This window comes from Protopterus annectens, chromosome 1.part0 (genome assembly GCF_019279795.1).
Source record: "Protopterus annectens isolate FY-2018-M chromosome 1.part0, PAN1.0, whole genome shotgun sequence".
NCBI classification, from domain to species: Eukaryota; Metazoa; Chordata; order Ceratodontiformes; family Protopteridae; genus Protopterus; species Protopterus annectens.
Genome location: NC_056725.1, coordinates 1,060,993,701 through 1,061,013,971, shown reverse-complemented (window position 1 = coordinate 1,061,013,971; position 20,271 = coordinate 1,060,993,701). Strand labels below are relative to the sequence as shown.

At 40.6% G+C, this 20,271-nt stretch overlaps 1 protein-coding gene across 1 annotated transcript in view; it reads right to left on the bottom strand.

The window, feature by feature from the left end:
• Positions 1 to 20,271, bottom strand: part of LOC122796436 — a 2,401,740-nt gene that overhangs the window by 79,607 nt on the left and 2,301,862 nt on the right. The window contains exon 18 of the mRNA XM_044064908.1: positions 7,770 to 7,909. Coding sequence (XP_043920843.1) covers positions 7,770 to 7,909 — 140 coding nt within the window. The remainder of the gene's footprint in view (positions 1 to 7,769; positions 7,910 to 20,271) is intronic.

Below are 20,271 nucleotides of genomic sequence, written 5' to 3'. Positions count from 1 at the left end.
TATACTAATAGCTAGAGAAGCCCCAATAGTGATAGAAGGGGAAAAAGACAAAAAAAGTAGATTTGTGGTAGTAAGGGTCTACTGGCAAGGGAAGAAGATTACAATGGCATGTATTTATATTCCAACAAAAACTGCTATTATGAAGCTTAAAACATTTTTAGGAGAAATCAGCTTTCAGCAGAGATTATGTATAGGTGGCGGCTGGAATTTGATTTGCAATAGTGAGGGTATATCAGGGGGACTTAAAGGGACAATATAACAAATGAGGGTAGATTTCTGAAGAAATGTATGAAAATATTTGGTATGGAAGATGTAAATTCAGTAGTAGGAACTTAAAACAGAATTTACATATTCCCCAAGGTACAATAACTGAGCTTGACTAGATAGAAATTATATTTCACAGGAACATGTTCATTTTAATTGAAAGTTTCCAAACACATCCTATAACTATTTCTGATCAAGAACCAATAAAAACTAAGATAAAAATGCAGAGTAATGAAGTAAAAATAAGTCACTAATGCCTTCTCACCTACCTGTTAAAAAGAAACACGTGTAAGGAATGGGTAGTGGAAATTCTTTGAGTGTTGTTAGGGGAGATATAAATATATTCAGAAGTTATAACTAGTGACTGGGATAAAATGGAGTTAAAAAATAATTTTAAAACAGAATAAGAGCAGCAAATGCAGAGTCCTAAAGATAAAATAAGGGGATATTCTGGATAATATGCCTGATTTTACAAGGATTGCAGTTAAGCAACTATTTTTTGATAATTCCAGAGAAGAAAAACTTTTAGCACAATGACTTAGGCAACAGAACACTGAAAGGGTTGTTACCAAACTTACAGAACCTATAACAAGAAAAATAACCAGAGACCCTGTAGAGGTTTTAGAGATATTCCAGAAATGTTATGAAAATTTGCATAAAGCAGAGAAATGTGGAAATCAAGGAGAACAAATGGAAATATTTATGGAAGACAATTATGCCAGGGTTACAGATAGACAAGACTCAACAACTAACAGTGAAGTTAAGGGATGATGAGCTAAAACAGCTACATACAAGCAATCCTCAGGAAAGTCTCCAGGAACACATGATGTTCCTGTGGAACTTTGGAAATTACGAGAGAAGAAAGTGATAAAGATCTGGAAAAGTTTAAAAGTATTTTAAAAGTAGGGGAAGCAACATCTTGAAAGAAAGCTGTAGTGGCTATGTTAACCTAAAGATGGATAAAACCTTTCGGACCCAACTTCATACAGACCCACTTCAATCTTAAACCATGATTATAAAGTATTTATGTCTACAATACCCAAATGAATGGCAAAGGTGTTGCCAAAACTGACAGATATGGATCGGTATGGTTTTCTGAAGGGGGGCAAACATTTGCTAACATTAATCAAACGATGATCCACAGGGAAGCAGAATATGAGAAAATACCTTTGTTTTTGGTACGTCTTGATGTAGAGAAAGCAGGGATTTTATGAGGTGGGCATTGGAAGTATTTGCATACCCTGACAAAAATAATAAGGTTAGTTAGAAGGACATACGAAGGATCGGAGACAAGAAAAAATGTGGGTGGGTTCATCTCAGACAAGCTGTATTTGAACACAGGAACCTGGACAGGGGTTTGTCCTCTTTCCACTTTATTTGCTCTATGTTTAGAGCCATTGTGAAAGAAAATAAGGGATTCAGAAATACACTATAACTGGTATGGTAATCAAGAAAAGTTGGCTTTATTTGTAGATGATATTTGTACCTGATAAATCCAAAAAAGGACATCTCAGTCTTGTGGAACATTTTGAAACAGTTTCAAGTCGTTTTGGGATATTTCAATCAACTTTGGGCCACACAATACAAAACTAAGATATGTATAAAATGAAGCTGAATAAAATTACCAGAACTGCCAGAATATTGGGAAACATTCAAATAAAATAAAATCAACTTTATAAAATGTACACAGGTTGAACAAACACTAATTGGGCTACCAAGAAAAGTAAAATGAAAAGTATTTTTAAGAACATGTTTTACCAACACCCTGTAAGACATCCAACGGGGTGACGATGGGAATGCACTGGCCAAGCACATTAAAAACTACCCCTCTAACATCATCAAGTTTATTGCCATCGACCAGGCTGACTTGGGACCCAGGAGTGGGCCAACTGATCTTTACCTTGAATATAAGAAATTGAGGTAGCAGTTGAGATGTAATGTCACTGTTCCCCAGGGCTTAATGAGATAGCCTGTATACGCAGCGTTTTGAAATTAAAGGCAGAGTTTGTTTTATAGAGACTGGGGTGATAACAGGTTTATGCTTTTCTTGGGAACCCAAGCAGTGTTTATTCAACCAGTGTATATTTTATAAAGTTGACTATTTTATATGAATGTTGGCCAATATTTTCAGCTTTGTTTTATGCATATCTTTTCTTTTGCATTATACAGTCCAAAGTTGATTTTAATGTTTAATTACATATGGATGTTTATTTGCAAGTGTTTCTCTAATTTTATTAGTCAGTCACTAATTAGACTGGTCATGTGGTTTTATCTATTTTCTATATAAATGTTTGGTTTGTGTTACTTGGTCATTCTGATGAAGTCTTTGTTAATCAGATGAAAGCACTTATTTTTTGTCAATAAACAAGGTGCTACAGTCAACGGTTCCTTCAATTTTTCTTTTTTCTTAATTTGTATTTACTTTTAGTTGTTTTGATATTCATAAGGTAGAAGAAAGTATTCTAAGAACTATGTCGATACAAGAATGGTGAAAAGAAATTTTGCCAGTAGGGATGACTGCAAGTAGGAGTACAAAAAATGGGCAAGAGGGAGCTGAAATATACTGGAGAAACTGGCAAAGGAACCAACATATTGGGAACAAATAACTCAATAAGGAAAGTGAGACCAAGAAGGCATTTGGATTGCAGGCTAGATTAGCTGGCCAGTTAGCTCAGTTGGTTAGAGGGTGGTGATAATAACGTCATGGTCATGGGGTCGATCTCCTATGTGGGTGGGTTGGGGATAATGGTAAGGTCTTTGCCTCATAAACACAAGGTACAAGGTTTAAATTCTGACCTTGGGGTATTGTTTATGCTTAAAATGGCCCTTCAAGGCAGTTAGTTATTTTAGTATTCACCTATAACCCAATATAGGCCTAGTTTACTAAATATTTATGGGTTTGGGTTTGGCATAATGGTTAAGGTATTTACCTTGCAGACTCATGGTACAGGGTTTGATTCTCACCTTCAGAAGGGAGATTGGTTAAGCTTAAACTTGGTTAAGCTTAAACTGGCCTGCAAGGGCAACTAGCCTAGTAATTACCTATAAGCCTATGGAGACTACCTTCCCTACAAGGGCTTGCTCTCAAAGTACAGGAAAAGGGATAGGGGACTTTTAAGTGAAATACCTGCTCTGGTAGAGTTTTTAGGTGAATCTAGAACAGAAGTAGCTGTAAAAAAGGGACAATTAGTGGAGGATATAAAATATTTATATGATAACTATAAGAATCAGTCACAAGAGGTTAGAAAATATTGGGGAGAGAGACTGGAAAAGCAATTTATTAGAAAACAATGGGAAGACACATACCGTATTTATTCGAGTATAACACGCAAAATTTTATACCAAAAAAAGAAATCAAAGTTCGGGTGCGCGTTATAAACGAGGGCTGGGGTGGGGTGGCAGTGGCGGCCGGTCCATTGAGGGCGTTACGGTAAGCATTGCATAGCAATGCTATTTATGGATCAAATCATGAATTCTGCTAACAAATGTCAGATTCCACAGTCAGTCATGTACACGTGAAGGCAGCTCCTGCTGTTGTCCTAGTTTCGCATGTGCCAGAAGATGACCTTTGAATTTATACTACCATTAATGAATGTAAAATATCATTTATGGAAATGCAGAGCCTGTATTACTTGTACATTTTTAATGTGGTTTACCTCTACAAAACTTACAGCTGCACTGAATCTTAATAAACAGAAGAAACAGTTCTTTGGGTCTCCAACCGCTGAATGCCAAACACTAATGTAAACTGGAAGCAATTTAATGTCAGGGAGGTAAAGTATCACTGTTCTCTAAGCTGCTGCCAGTTATGTTGTGATTTAAATACAACAATAAGCAAGTAACAGTGGCAGCCGGTCCATTGAGGGCGCAGGCGAATTGTGAGTTCGCAATGCGCCTTTTCCGGGCTGCAGCCGCTCACTGTACGCGAGGGCGAAGGAAAAAAACGTCACCTCGTCGCGTACAGTGTGCGGCCCGAATTGGGGGTTGCCGCTTCATTTCCTCGCCTCACGTTACGGTAAGCATTGCTTTTGTATAAGATGGCAACTCAGAGTATCAAGAGAAAATGTTGTGCATATGACGCTTCATTCAAGCTCAAAGTTGTTGATCATGCTGAAATTCATGGAAATCGAGCAGCTAGCCGAGAATTCACTGTACCAGAGACGAATGTTAGAGAGTGGAGAAAACAGAAAGTCGTCCTTAAAGATATGAATAAAACAAAAAAAGCACAACGAGGGAGACAAGCCATGTACCCAGACATGGAGAAGGAACTTTATGAATGGATCATTGACCAAAGAAGTAGTGGGTACATCGTCACATCACTCCACATTAGACTTCAAGCCCAAAAGTTTTGCAAAGATTCAAACTTCAAAGCCTCTAATGGATGGACACAAAGGTTTATGAAAAGGCATGGACTTGCAATACGTCAGAGAACAAAGATAGCACAGAAGCTGCCTAATGATTTAGAAGAGAAGATTGCTTCATTCCATACCTTTATAATGAACCAACGCAAGAAGATTAATTTTGAACTTTCACAGACAGGCAATATGGATGAGACCCCCATGTGTTTTGACCTACCAGGCTACAGGACAATTGACAGCAAAGGGAAGCACACAGTCCAGATTAGAACCACAGGCCATGAGAAAACTCATTTTACCGTTGTGTTATCCTGTATGGCAGATGGTTTTAAACTTAAACCAATGGTGATTTTTAAAAGAAAGACTATGCCAAAAGGAGTTAAATTTCCACCAGGTGTCATAATCCATTGTCATCCTAAAGGATGGATGGATGAAAAGGGCATCATTTTATGGTTAGAGTTTAGAATACTAGACCAAGCGCACTACTGAAGAAATCCATGCTTGTATGGGACCAGTTCCGCTCACACCTGACAGACACTGTGAAGGACAAACTGAAAAGTCTAAAAACATTTCAAGCTGTGATTCCAGGTGGACTAGCCTCTATTCTTCAGCCACTAGATGTCGTTTTAAACAAACCCTTCAAAGACAGAGTCAGGGAAAAGTGCATTACCTGGATGAAATCCGACGACAAAGAATTGACTGCAAAAGGAAATCTCAAGAAACCTGACCTATCTCTAGTGACATCCTGGGTTAAAACATCATGGGAAGACATACCAAAAGAAATGATCATCAAGAGTTTTTTGAAGACAGGCATCAGCAATAAAATGGACGGCACAGAAGACGACCTGCTGTGGAATTCAGACTCAGAAGAAAGCGAAGAAACTGGAGAAACAGATGTTCCTGCCAACTGGGACACTGATGAAAAATTAACTCGAGAAGAATGGGAACAACTCTTTGGTGTATCTGATGATGAATCTGACTTTGAAGCATTTTAAATAAATATTGTTACCGGTAATTTTATTTCGGTATTGTGTTTATACCAGTTTACGTTGTCAATAAATGTTTTTTATCATGGCCGCACGTGTTCAACAACGTTTTTTTTGTCAATTACAATGCTTGGTGTGAAAAACAATTTTATACCGATTTTTAATCGAAAATTAGGGGTGCGCGTTATACACGACTGCGCGTTATACTCAATTACAATGCTTGGTGTGAAAAACTATTTTATACCGATTTTTAATCAAAAATTAGGGGTGCGAGTTATACACGAGTGCGCGTTATACTCGAATAAATACGGTGCATGGTCACAGTATGCAATCAAGTCCAGAAGCTTCAGGATCTCTGCTTGGAAGTTATTTGCATAGTGAAGCAGAATTCAAAGAAATTTTCCTCAGGTAGATTGCAAATGTTGGAGGTATGATGGAGAAGGAGGTAACTGGAAACATATGTTGTGTGTGATGAGTTGTCAAATTTTAAAAATTCTCTGAAGTGTACTCTATCAGAAATATTGGATGAACAAATGGCTGTAAGTAAGGAAATAATTCTTTTGAGCTGGAACATAGGATCTGAATTGCCTAGTCATAGTCAGGCCTTATTAAGTTTAATTCTCTTGACTGCCAACAAAAACAAATTACTAAATCAAAGCCTGTACCTGAGGTATTGAATACTATAAAAGTGATAAAATAACCCTTAGAAAAGGGAAGAAGCAAATTACATAAAAGTTAAATGAAAACTGTGGAAACAATACATGTACAATAATGATCAGGAGGAGTTGGTTTAAGGAAAAGCAGAAACTGGGCAGTTTTTTGTAATGCTGGATTGATGACCGTGGCAAACAAAATATAGTGCTGTATACTGTATTTAAATGGAAAAGTTTAAAATGGTTTGTTTTGTTTTCTGTTAATGCGTGTTTGCATATGTCCTAAGTGATAATAAAGTTATTTTAAAAAAAAATCAGACTCACTTTCCAAATCTGAAGGGCAAATACATCATTTGTGAGTTTCAAGATATGGATATATTTCACATTTTTGAACTGTAAACATGCCTCTCTTACTGGGAGAGTATATAGCAGCTTATTTAAGAAAATTAAACTACATACAATCCGCTTTAAAGTGGAGACAATGTATTTTGGATATACTATAGGACAGTAACATCTCAGAGTTCTGGTCCTTAATACTGATATAAACTGTCTTAGTTAAGTATTGTATTATTAACTGCCTGAATTTGCAAGATACAATCATTTTGTTAATACTAGGCATATATCAATACTGAAATTTGCAGACTAGAAATCTCTTTAGCTAGGAATTATGCAGTCTCTTAACATGGCTTGACATTGTTATATTCCATTCCTTCTGCAAACACTGCAGAGTTTATTAACAAATGGATTACTGAGATTACTGAAATTCTAACATTTTCTTTAGTTTTACATTAGGTGACCTGAGTCAAAGAAGTGGCTGTGGTGCCTGTATAAATTGGTCTAGGAGGATGGTGGTGAATGGCTGGTGCTATCTCACCATTAAGGGTGAGAGAAGTGTCGTTGGATGCCACAGAGATGACACAACTAGGAGTACTAGATGTTACCCAGTAGAGTTCAAGCCAGCAATGCCTGCACTGTTATGGTGCTTAGCACCAGCAAAGCTGAGGGGATACAATATGTGGAGGCACACTTCACATCAGGAGAAAGCAACAGTGGGCTCGGAGGAGCCACTGAGGAGGAACATGTAGGTCACCCCCCCCCCCACCTCAGTGCCAGCAAGCTGGCCCACTCCATATATATATTAGACTTTTGTCATGGACCAGAAGGGATAATTGGGATTTCTTATTCAGAATGCGAATACTTGGCTTCTGTGTCCCAAGAACAACTCGGGCAAATGGGTGTTTGTCAGTTGTGGATCCATCAGGAAAGGTCCTGGGTTAGGTGCAAAATAAGTTACATCAGTACCTAGACTCCAGACAATGCTACCAAGAATTGGCATCATTTAGATAAGTCCACCTGGCAGCTATATGGCTACAGAAGCTCATTTTCTATTCTTGTCTGCAGATTGGCAATCTGTGTCAGCAATACATTCTGTAATTGAGTTAATTCTCTATAGTATCTGCTGGATACATAAAAAAATAAAACAAAAAAAAACAAATAAGTTACTGACTTACAGTCCACCAATCACGTGAACAGAAAAAATATGACTGCTGAATCCCAGTAACTGTAGATTTACAACTGCTGTTGACAGCTCATTTCTCATTCCTCTGAAGTTTTCCTTTGAAAACAAGATTATACTTGGTTCTGAAAATTCCTGTTCAAAAGGGGAAGAAACACAAAACACATTAGTCATTTAGGAAAATACAAAACTTCAAACCAGTAGGTCACATACTGAACAAGACGGTGTATAGCTAAGTAAGTTTTGTATGCTCTGTATGCTTCACATTCTGGGCATAGGTGCTAGCAGGAAATAATCCTCTGGAATCAGTCCTCTTCCACACTTCAGTACATAAACAGCAGCTGTTAAAAGATAATACTAAACTGTGCATGGCACATTATACGACAACGTTCACTTAAGAAATTCAAAAACATGCACAAATACACAAAGAAAAATAAACACTTACCAGAATTAATCAGCTGAGACAAAAATAAGCTATAAACATACTGCTTTGCTATTACAATTTATTTTCTCATGACCATAGTAAAAGGGGGGGGGGGGGGGGGGCAAAAATGAAGAAATTTAACTAACTATGTTCTTTAGCCCACCTCCATCCTTTTCTGATTCCCAGTGGACTGCCAAAAACTAGCTTCCCATCTACAAAACTGTGCAATTCTATGTACACCACCTGCTCTGTTTTGCAGTGATTAATTCAGTTTTAGTAATTTCTTTAGTAATAGCTTCTCCTCTGCTCCACTTTCAGCTCTCTCAATGTGTCAGCCAAAAGACATGTAAGCACTAACAGAATGCCTTTCTGGAGCGCATCAAATTCAACAATCCAGTGACTGTTGTGCTTGGACATTTTTAGCAACACTACAATTGGCACTAATTTCTAACAATGTCTAAAGGCACAAAATTAAAACTTCTTTTCACACAAAAATGTGTGTGCAAGCAAAAAGTTTGTTTTGCAGCCTTCAGAAAATTACATTTTAAAGAGATCTTTCAAACACGGAAGAGTAAAAATAGAGAGCCGTGTTTGCAGCATTAATATTAATGTATAGGCGTGTGGTATTTATGTAACTCTGGGTGGCAGCTCTAATTATGCTGGATTAGAGTAGGTAAATAATTGTGTATTAATTAATTGCCAAACTGTTAACAGTTTTGTCAAAAAAATAATGATTAATTAGAGAAGGGGGGCATTATGCTCTATGATGGGTTTAACGAGGGCTGAGTACAGTGGTATGATGACTTCTCTGTAGACCTAGATACCATGCCTTTTACTTATAAGTTGAGCAACATAGAAGGACTTTTTCTTCTACTATCTTGGAGACATGTTGGTCAAAGGCTAGGTTACAATCTACATGAGTTCCCAAATCCCTGACTAATGAATTAACTTTTAAGGGTGCTTTATTAATGACGTAGTTACTTGGGGGTGGCTGAATTCCCAAATGGTACTATGATGCATTTTTGGCACTGTGTTTTAAGGCATGCCTTTGGCTCCAAACATTTGTGTGCGTTAGACCTTCATGAAGGGTATTCTCATCTTGGAGGGATTCAGTGACTGCTCTCAGTTTGCAATAATTTGCGAATTTGGTCTGCCATTGGCCTCTGACATTCACTTTGCCCTCCAAAAAGTAGATGCCAAAGAGGTGCATGCCCAGCACAGAGCCATAAGGGTATCCACTGCTGACCGGCCTTTTTGTGGAGGTGACCTCACCAGTCCTAACCTCTTTGGTCCTATCCATGAGACAGCAATACAGTATGTTATAAAGATGTTTATGCTTGCTTCCATAAGTTTGTTGTCAATGCCCGAATGGAGTATTGTATCAAATGCTTTAGCCTGATCTAAGTAAGCAGTATGCACCACTTTCCACTCATTCACTGCCTTAGTGAGCTTTCAAAGAAGTCCACCAGGATCAGTAAGCATGACCTTCCTTTGAAAAACACAAATTGGAATGGATCCAGTGTCCGGAAGTCTCATCTGCCCTTGTTGCACCATTTACCACCAGCTCTGCATATTACTCTGTACTGCCCTTGAGATTTTTTGACAAAGATGAAGACAGCCTTGTGGTATTGCCTTCTTTTGTTTAAACCTGGAAGGCTATCTTAACTTCAAAGCTGGTTTTGTTTGACCTAATTAGCCCGCTTGTCTATTTAGTTAGATGAGAGAGTTTTTATCTTTATGCAAATTACCCTTCCTGATTTCTGCTATAAGCTTTTTTCCTTTTCTTGTATATCCTGTTTAATTTGGGATGCCACCAGGGCAGTCTGTTTCTGGGAATAGTTCTGAGATTACCTTTGGTAGGTACAGCAGCCTCTATGCAGCCACTGACATGGTTGTACAGAGCTTCTCAGAGCAATTCAGCATAGGCTGTTGTATTCCTGAGGTTTGGAGGGGCACTGAATTTGACAAACCATCACTTAAGTTTGTTGTGGAATAGTTACTGGTTTTACTGGAGTTACAAAGTTGATTTTGATTTCAAAGGAGACAGCTTTATGGTTGTACCTTACACCAGGGAGGATTAGACATGGGGAGGGAGATGCAGCTTTCTCCCATATTTGAGATTATGAGGTCCAATATGTTCCAGCCTCTAGTAGGCATTTTTATTATTTGGTAAAGGGTGTTTGTATATGTGAAGTCCAGGAATCTCTGTACCTATAGATTTGATGCCACATATGATTCCCAGTCTATACAGGGGTAAATTTCCTTCCATTGGTAGGGTGCTAGGTTGGATAGGTCCAAATATGCACTGTAAGCTACAGCTGGCTAGGATTTAGTACAGGACCTTGCCTATAGTGATCTACACATGGATGAACTCCAGCGTATCATCCTGTTTGACCAACCAAGAGATATAACTTGCTACTGATGTACATTGACATACCTTCTCCTTTAGCGCTCGTCTGTGCAGCTACTGGTCTAAAAATGTGGAAGGCACTGAAACCTTGCACTTCCAGGGTACTCTCTGCCGCTTTAAACCATGTCTCAGCAACTACAGAGATGTCTATATTCTAGAGTGTGTGGAGGGCTCAGAGGAAGTGACTTTTTTTTTTAGGTTCCTGGCACTGTGCAGTAACATTTACAAGTTCAGTTAAGTTGATTTTATGTCAGTAAGTTTGTCAATTTGGCATTGCATAAAAAAAGCCACTGTGGTGGTGGTGGATAACGTTTTAGCAAGTATTCAAAAGCCTAGAGGAGGGACAGGTGCAAACCATCCTTGGCAAAGCAAGAAGGTCTGTTAGTCATGTTCTCCCAAGCTGACACATATTGGATCTCTTTAGAATACCAAAAACGCGTCTATATCAGAAGACCAAACTCTAAAAATAGCGAATGTTCTTTTATCTAACTTAAAAACGCAAAACCTTAAAATGTCGAAGGAACAGATCAGTGAATTTTTTTCCTGGGAAATAATTTGCTTATCCCCCCCCAAAAAAAAACCCAAAAAATGCACAGGCAAAATAAAGTGTTGGGCTGTGCCCCCCAAACTTAAATATACTAACTCTGAGATCGCACCACAGTGGAGAAAACAGCAAACTCCGGAGAACGGCCCATTGCTTTTTTTCCCTAAGAAAAAAATCGATGTTCCATGCCTTCGACATTTTCAGGTTTTGCGTTTTAAAGTTCAATATGAGAGTGATCGCTAATTTAAGCGTTCGCTCTTCTGATTGGAACCCCCAAAAACAGCCAGTTGCTAAAATCAGTCATCTTCTGCTCAAACTGTAGCATCACTCTTGGTGACTGATGACATGCTGCTCAATGCTAAGCTCATACTAGCCTGAGATACACAATATAAGTGCGCCATAATGTCTCTCTTCATATTGTCCAGGGAGGCATATCTCAGGCTATTCACACCTAAATGGACTATGATGGAATCTCACTTGTACTAGAGGTATAATGACGCAAGAGTTGTGTGTGTGTGTGAGTGATTTGATGGATCCAGGCTCAAGATAAGCAGCTAACAATTATCTTCCTGGTGCATATTTGCTGTGGAAGAATAGCAAATATTTGTCACAGATCTGTTATTGGAGTAAATAGCCCTAACCAGCAGCATTTAAAAGTACTGCTAAGTGGAATCTTTTCTTTACGATGCAAAATATGATCTGGTGTCACACCACATTTACTTAGATAAAAAATGTAAAGGATCTGTTTGTTTTTTGCAGGTTCACATGATGTGAGTATCTAGCAATCACATGACTTGACTCGTGATTGCTAGGCCACTGACCACATGAATTCAGTACCACACACACACGACTCAATCTGGCCCTGTATATTCCTGAATGCTAGAAGTTAGGTCTCTTGTCAAGAGGCTTGTTTTTGTCAGAATCCTTGGATACTTTTGAGGCACATCTCTTCTGCTGATAAATGACTTCACCTGCAATTCTAAAAGCAAGGAAGTATTGCTTTAAGCATAAATGCTCTGGTTGTTTTAGCGATTACATGGGTGGTGTGAAATGTGACAACCACATGCTGTTCATGTTGCATCTAAGTACAGATATGCAAGGCTAAACACAGTCCAACTCTTCCTTTCTCTAATGGTAAAGGATGCATCTGTCTTCTTCTAAATATGTCTCCATTTGTGAAATACATAAAGCCAGTCTAGAAATACTATCAGTAGGAAGGAAAAATTGGGTTAAAAAAATATATACATCAGTAGGTATGTACTAAATATGACAACAGTTCTGTAAGGAGTACAATCCAACTTTGGTATTCATCAGGACTGCAGTCCACAGGTACTGCATGCCAAACTATTTGTCAATATCAAACTCCTGCATAAAAGATGGAATTTTTCTCTAAGACTGCCTCCAAATGTACTTCACTGTTTCATTTTTTACAGATCCTCCTGCCATCTTTAATTTCCCTTCTGAACACAAACTAACTTGAAATCTTCTGTCACATGTAGCAATTCACTTCCAGACTAAAAGACAATCTTTTCTGTTGCATACAGCACTTTCAACTTCCTTCTTTATTTTGCAAGTCTTTAATAAATTTGTTTTCTGTATTTTTACTTCTGCTTACCTCCCAGGCTGGGTGTTATACTTTTGTGAATCAAACAAACCCAAAGCACACAAGACCATTAACTGCAGACCGATCCCAGAATTTAAAAATGGAATTTTCCCCTCCACTTCTGTGGAATAGGAGGAGAAAGCATGGACTGTGGTCCACCTAAGTAGTGTTTGATTACTGGCACAGGCAACTGACAGAGCATCAGGGAGGGATGGGCACTCTTGTCCTGGAAGACAGGGAGAGTGCTTGTTGATGACACTCGCTAAGGGAAGGCATGGTCCAAAAGTGGGGCTTGCCCTCAGACACAGTTGATGAGCATGGGGCATGTGGGGGGGGGGGCAGGAAAAGTCGGTAGGGCATATAAAAAGAAACTTCCCTGGATGAAAGCACAGATGTCTCCAGGAGAGTCTATACTGAATCAGCGAATGCTTAAAAAAGCGAACGCTGATTCATCAACCCTATTTGAGCGAATGCTGACAATCCCGAACACCTGGAACAGCAATTTTTTTCTCAATGTTTATGTTTTGTCTTTAAAGCCTCAGTTGTCTAGCAGAGGTTACCCCCTCATCCGCCTACACTTTCCAGACATTTTCTGCCAAGACATCTGCTTTACTCTTAAATGTCTTAAAAACAATCTAAACTCAAGTTTAGTCCTTTTTTTCTCAGGGAAAAAAAATCACTGGGCCGGTTTCGGGAGTTTGCCATTTCCTCCACTGTGGTGCGATCTCGGAGTTGGTATATTTAAGTGTGTGTGTGTGTGTGGGGGGGTTGTGGAGGGGCGAAGCCCCCTCAAACACCGTTTTAAGGTTTTTTGTTTTTTTTGTGGAACAGCGATTTTTTTCCCCTGAGAAAAAAATTGCTGTTCCGGGTGTTCGGAATTTTCAGCGTTCGGTGAACTAGGGTCGATGAATCAGCATTTGCTTTTTTAAGCGTTCACTGATTTAATATAGACCCCCTCCAGGATACTGTCAGGATCCATGACTGGTGTCAGCAAACACCAAAGTAGAATGGAGACAGGAAGATGGCTGGTAGACCTGGCATGCTCTGGAGGTCTGGCAGATACTAAGAAGTCAGAGGGGACAAAAGAAAGGAAGGAATTTTCCCTAAATAATGAAACATTCCTTTAACCAGAGTTACAATGCCATCACTTGTATACTTAGTTGAGGATATGTGTTGTCCTCATTCAGGATGTTTGTTTCAAGCTGAAATACCATATTGACTTCGGCGTTTTGGGTCTGCACTGCTAGACTGCTGTTACATAACCTGTCTCACTTCTAGACTTCTGGCATGTTCTGTCTCTGTCAGTCTCTTCTCAATGTTTACGTTTTGTATTTAAAGCCTCAGTTGTCTAGCAGATGTTACCCCTCTTCCACCTACACTTTCCAGACATTTTCTGCCAAGACATCTGCTTTACTTTTAAATGTCTTAAAAACAATCTTAACTCAAGTTTAGTCTTAACTAGATTCCCTCAACTGTATTCACCCTTGTATATAGATAGATATATGTATGTATGTATGTGTGTGTGTGTGTATGTATATATATATATATATATATATATATATATATAAAAAATGCACATAAACTGCTGTACTGGAGTATACTTTTAGTGGTTTATTTTCATTGCAAGGTTTGGGCGCTCCAATGTTTGTGAATGTTGACTCCAGGAGTTCCTTGGTAATCGCTGTAATTCCCTCTTATACAGCCTGGTCAGGTGAATAATAAGAATGGTGAATGTCATATGGCCCAGAATAGTGAGAAATTGTCTTCCTGTCACTATAGACTTACCTGTTTTACCTTAGACTAGGACAGTCAGACTGCACTTTGTTCTGGGGATGGTTGGCCTTGCCTATATTGGAATCCATCAAGTGCTTCTAAAAAAAAAAATCTCTTTCCTTATAGGACATAGACTTGACTTCTGCTTGATGAGAGAGAAGCCCAGTCTGCTGAGACAATATAAAGTATACTCTAGTGCCCTCTGCATATCTTCCTGGCATGGAGCCTGAATCAGGCAATCATTCAAAAATAAGGATAAATGTGGATGTCCTTAGTCCTACACTGTCATCACCGGAGCTAGACATTTTTGGCATATCAAAAGGCATCAAAGTAAGTGGGCAGTGCTGGCAGTGCCACAAGCCTGAACAGTACTGCATGTGTACCCTAACGATGGGTATATGTACACATGCACCTTTGATGCCTACTGTAACTAAAATGTGTGAGAATCTAGGAGTGGGAGTAGGGCCTGAAAGGATATCATCAATTTTTAGGAATTAAGTTTTAAAATGTCTACAATGCGTCTCCAAGAGACTTCTTTTCTTGATACAAGGAAAAGTCTTGAGAATAACTCTGTCTCTTGCCCTATAGGGAGGAGGTTCTTTTGCTCCCTGTGCCAACATCTCTGATAAGAGACCTTACAAGGCGTTCCTGGTCTTCCTGCATTGAAAGCATGCTCTTCCTTTAAAGGCTAGGTCAAAAGCTTGAGCGTTTACCCTCTAAAAACTATCAGCAGAAAGACACTATCTATTTTAATATCTATTCAATGGTAGTAATAAAAAGCCAGATGACCCCTTATCTTGATTAAAGGAATAGGTTTAGATAGTTCAACAGCCAGAGTGGGTTTTCTTGAAGTGGGGGGGGGGGGCAGATGTTAGAATAGTCCCAACTAATTCCTGGAGGGTGCTGGGCCCAAAAGGCCACCAGGCCTCCCGCTATACTCATGCTGCTAGTTTCTCTTTTGAGCAACCTTATTACCCTTAGGCTGTTTACCTTGCCCTACATACAATAATAAGGCTGCTTAGAAGAGTAGTTTATGTTACATTTGGGAATGGCAGTGTGGAACATGCGTTTCATGGGCTCCACTGTTTTCCCTTTATTCTCCAACTTCTGACTACATCATCACAATAGGGTACAAACAGCAACTCCTTATCCAAAGAAGCATTTGGTTGTTGCCCCTTCTCATCCTCAGACAGGGACTGAGGCTGCAGTTAGGACAGCCTTCTGATAACATGATTTCACTGCAGCAACAGGACCAACAGCTCTGGATGCTTCATTAACAAAATAACACCCGTGCTTTGGCAGAGTTATCCAACTGCAAAACAGCTTTGGATGAAAAGTGAGTTCTTTAAGGTCTCAACCAGAAATCCCTCACAACTATCTCTGTTGTTGGTTAAGGACATGTTCCTTGCATTTCAGACTTGGTCTCTCAATTTAAAGCCCTAAATCTAAGACTGCTAAAGTATACGCTTTTTGCCAACTTTGTCCAGCAATCTGTACCAAAGTCTTAAGTGATAATTTAATAAAGGTGTTTAGGAAAAATGTCTATCACTCTGATTTAACTTTCTTTGGGAATAACCCTATATATCCAAGAGTTAATCTATTTTTTTTTTTTTTTTTTTTTAAGAGAACATCGGGAGCACATTTCATGTTTAAGAACTTCTAAGAGTCACAGACATATAAAAATGATCAAGTTTCCTATGCGGGCTGGCTCCAGGAAAACAGCTTAAAAAAATCCAGGTGGTCTTTTTTGGTTACAAGTACAGCTACAGGTTGTGGAGTCCCATACTCAGAGGGTCCAGATATCTCTTCTGGGGAGCAGGGGTCACATGAGATTGGCAATGGAAATGTTGCCTTATAACTGAGAATGCATTAAGTCCTCTGGTGAATTAGAAGCCAGAGTGCCCTCACTGTCTGTGTTATAAGCCAGAGGAAATGAAAGGAGACCTGTGACCTGTAGCCCAAAATCTCCTCCAAGTCATATCAGTCAGAATCTGTTAGAAGAGAAGCCTCCCTCTTTACCTTCAGGGTTTGGACTCCTGTTACAGACTGCTGATCAGGTTGTAGGAAAGACAGAAATGCATTAAAATCCTGAGCCAGTTGTGTCCAATCGTGGAAGATTAGTTAGCTAGAAATAAGGGCAACCAGACCTATTAAGAGGCATTTGCGCTTGGCAGAGGTCTGGGCTACAGGCCTCTGCATATTTTGTGAGGGATAGGTGGTGGCCAAGGATTTTGGTATCTGAAGGGGACATCCCTTGGCTTCAAATTTCTTGTTAGTATGGTAGTCTTCCTCAGCCATGGGAAATTACAGTTGTGCACACTTACCATAAATGTAGATGTTTGAGTGTATTCACTGTTGCAGTCATCACATTTGGGTTATCCCTGCCAGGGTTGCCCTTGGCCAGCCTGAATACCAGAGACTTAGTATTTCTGCGTCGGTTGCTGTTGCTTGAGGACTGACGTCAGGTCATCAGTAGTATAAAGTAAGGCAGCCGACGGCATTACATCAGTTTTTCTTGCCCTAACCTGCCAGGAGCCCCCTAAGTAGGAGGCCAGGTTCTGGTGCAAGAACCCCAACAGTGGAAACTAAATGCCAATATGTCCCTTATAAGGAAAGGAGAACAGCAAGGAAGAATGGAAATAAAAGGAGTGAGAAACTAAAGGGGGATGGAGGGAGGGAAACCAGGACTGCAACAGTGAATACACTCCAACATCTACATTTATGGTAAGTGTACACAACTGTACTATGTTCTTCATGTTTCACTGTTGCAGTCATCACATGTGGGTAGATTCCCAAAGCTGAGGAAATGGGTGGAGGCAGTCAAGGAAACTAGGGGCTGGCTAAGATACCCTGCAAGACTGCAGAGGCAAACCCTGCCCTGGATTTGGAAAAGAGAGGCAGGTGGTAATGCTTGGTAAAAGTGTGAACAGATGTCCAGGTGGCAGCCTCCAGGATGTCCCTGGTGGGGTCTCCTGAGGAAAGCTGCAGAGGTGGAAGCTGCTCTGGTGGAGTGTGTCCTGACACCCTTGGGAGGAGGCTTTCCACGATGGTTGTAGCAGAAATCGATGTAGTGTGCTATCCATTTGGAAATGGTTTGCTTGGAGATGGCTTTGTCTTCTGCCCCTGTAGAAAAGTTAACCAGCAATTGATCAGACTTTCTGAAGGATTTAGCTCTGTCCAGAAAGAATCTGAGCTGTGTGTGCACATCCAACATGAAGAATCCTTTCCCCCTTGTTCTGAGGATTAAGAAAGAAGGTGGGCAAATTAATGGATTGGTTGAGAGCCACATTGAACACCACCTTAGGCATGAAGGATGGATTAGTTCTGAAAGATACCCTGTCTGCATGGAAGATGAAGAAGGGTTCCACAGCCATGAATGCTTGCAGCTCAGAGACTCTTCTGGCTGAAGGGATGGCCAGAAGGAATGCTGTCTTCCAGGAGAGAAATTTTAACTCTGCAGAAGAAGCTGGTTTGAAATGGGGCAGCGTGAGCTTTTCCAAGACAAAGTTAAGGTCCCAAGCTGGTGTTGGTGCCCTTCAGGGTGGCCTCAAGTTGCTAGCCCCTCTGAGGAACTGTTTGATCAAAGGATGTGAGGAAAAAGGGCTGCTCAGTGGGAAAATGAGCAGAAATAGCAGAGGCATGAATTTTTATAGAAGAGACAGAGAGGCCACTGTGTAGTAGGTCAGCTACGTAATCCAGGATGAGAGGGATGGAGAGCTGTGCCATATTGGCTCCCTTAGCCTGGATCCAGGTGCAGAATCTTTTCCATTTATCTGCATCCAGAACCTGTTTACTGAGGATGGCAGATTGGTTCGGAGTTAATGAATAAGTCAAGCTACCAAATTGAGTACCTGCAATTGGGGATGCATGAATTCCCCTTCTGTCTGGGTCAGGAGGCTTGGAATCTGAGGAAGATGCCATAGAGGTAGTGGGGACAGGCTACGCAGCAAGGGGTACTAGTGTTGGGGCCAGTCTGAAGCTATAAGAATGGTCCTTGGTCTTTCCTCCCATATTTTGAGCAGTACCCTGGGGATGAGAGGTAGGGGAGGAAAGGCATAGACTGACAGCTTGACCCAGGGGAAGGACAGGGCATCTACATTCCAAGCCATGTAGTGATGCTCCCTGGTGATGAATTTTCTGAGCTGATGGTTGGTGTGGGAGGCAAAGAGGTCGACCTTTGCGGTTCCCCATTTCTGAGTTATTAGGGTGAAAGCACTTCTGTTGAGTTGCCACTCGTGTGGGTCCAGAAGGTTTCTGCTTAATTGGTCTGCCAGAGAGTTGAGAGAGTCTGGTAGTTATTGTGCTAACAAGTGTAGTTGCATGGAAGAAGCTGTGAGGCAAAGGGTTATGGCCAGCCTGCATAGAGGGTAGGAGTGAGTCCCTCCCTGCTTATTGATGTACCACATCACAATGGTGTTGTCTGTTTTGATCAGGAAAACCCCTAGAGAGAGAGAGAGAGAGAGAGAGAGAGAGACGGGGTTTGAAAGCTATCAAGGCATGCTGCACAGCCATCATCTGTTTTAGATTGATGTGCAGAGGGATTTGATGTGGGCTCCATTGGCTCTGTATGCACCTGCCGTCCAGGTGTGGACCCCAAGCGTAGTCTGATGCATCTGTGGTGAGGGTCTGGGTGGGGGTTGGGGAGAAGTGCAGTCCCTTGTTGTGGGAGCATGCTGTTGCCCACCAAAGAAAATCCTTTCTGAGGCAAGGAATTATAGGTAGAAGGATTTCCAGGTCTTGAGAGTGTTGACAGCAAAGGCTCTTTAGGTACCACTGAAGTTTCCTCATATGCAGTCTGGCATATGGAATGAGTAGTATGTAAGATGTCATGAACACCAGAGCTCGCAGGATCTTCCTTGCAGATAGCTGGGGCCTGCTGGCTAGTTGAGAGAAGTAGGCTGTCAGGAAAATTTGTTTCTCTGGTGTAAGGTATGCCATCTGGGATGCTGTGTCCAGACTTGCTCTCAGGAAGATTATCCTTTGGGTGAGCACCTGTTTGGATTTCTTTTCATTGACTGTGTACCCTAGGGAGGTTAGTAGGGTCTTTACAAAGGCCAGGTGCTTGAGCAGCTTTTCCTGACTGTCTGCCTGAATGAGGCAAGTCGTCTAAGTATGGGTAAATTTTAATATTTCTTTGCCTGCAAAAGGCAATGGCTGGAGCCAGACATTTTGTGAAAACTCTGGGAGCAGTAGATAAGCCAAAGGGAAGCACAGAGAACTGAAAGTGTTGAGATCCTGCCCTGAAGTGGAGATATTTCCTGCATGATTTCCCGATAGAAATGTGGAGGTAGACCTCTTTTAGATCTAGGGTGGCTAGCCAAGCGTCCTTGGACAGCATGGGTAGCAGCTGCTGGAGGGTGAGCATTTTGAATTTTGTGATCACCAGGAAGGTGTTTAGAATGGATAGATCAAGGATGGGGTGCCAAGTGCCCTCTTTTCTGGGCACCAGAAAAAGTCTGGAGTAGAAGCCTTGGCCTATCTGTTCTGCAGGAACGTGCTCTACTGCCCTCAAAGAGAGCAGGGAAAGGATTTGCTTTTGAGCCTTTTCCCACTGATTTGGTGGTAGGTCTGTGAACCCTTTTGGGGTAGGAAGGGTGTGGACGGAAAATTTGTATACTGGAGATAAAATGTTCAGGACCCATTGGTCCTTGGTAATGGTGGACCAGATGCTTGATTGAAAGGAGAGTTTTCCTCCCAGGGGTAATTGAAGGTGGGCAGAAAGGTGGGTGGTGAGTCATTGTGA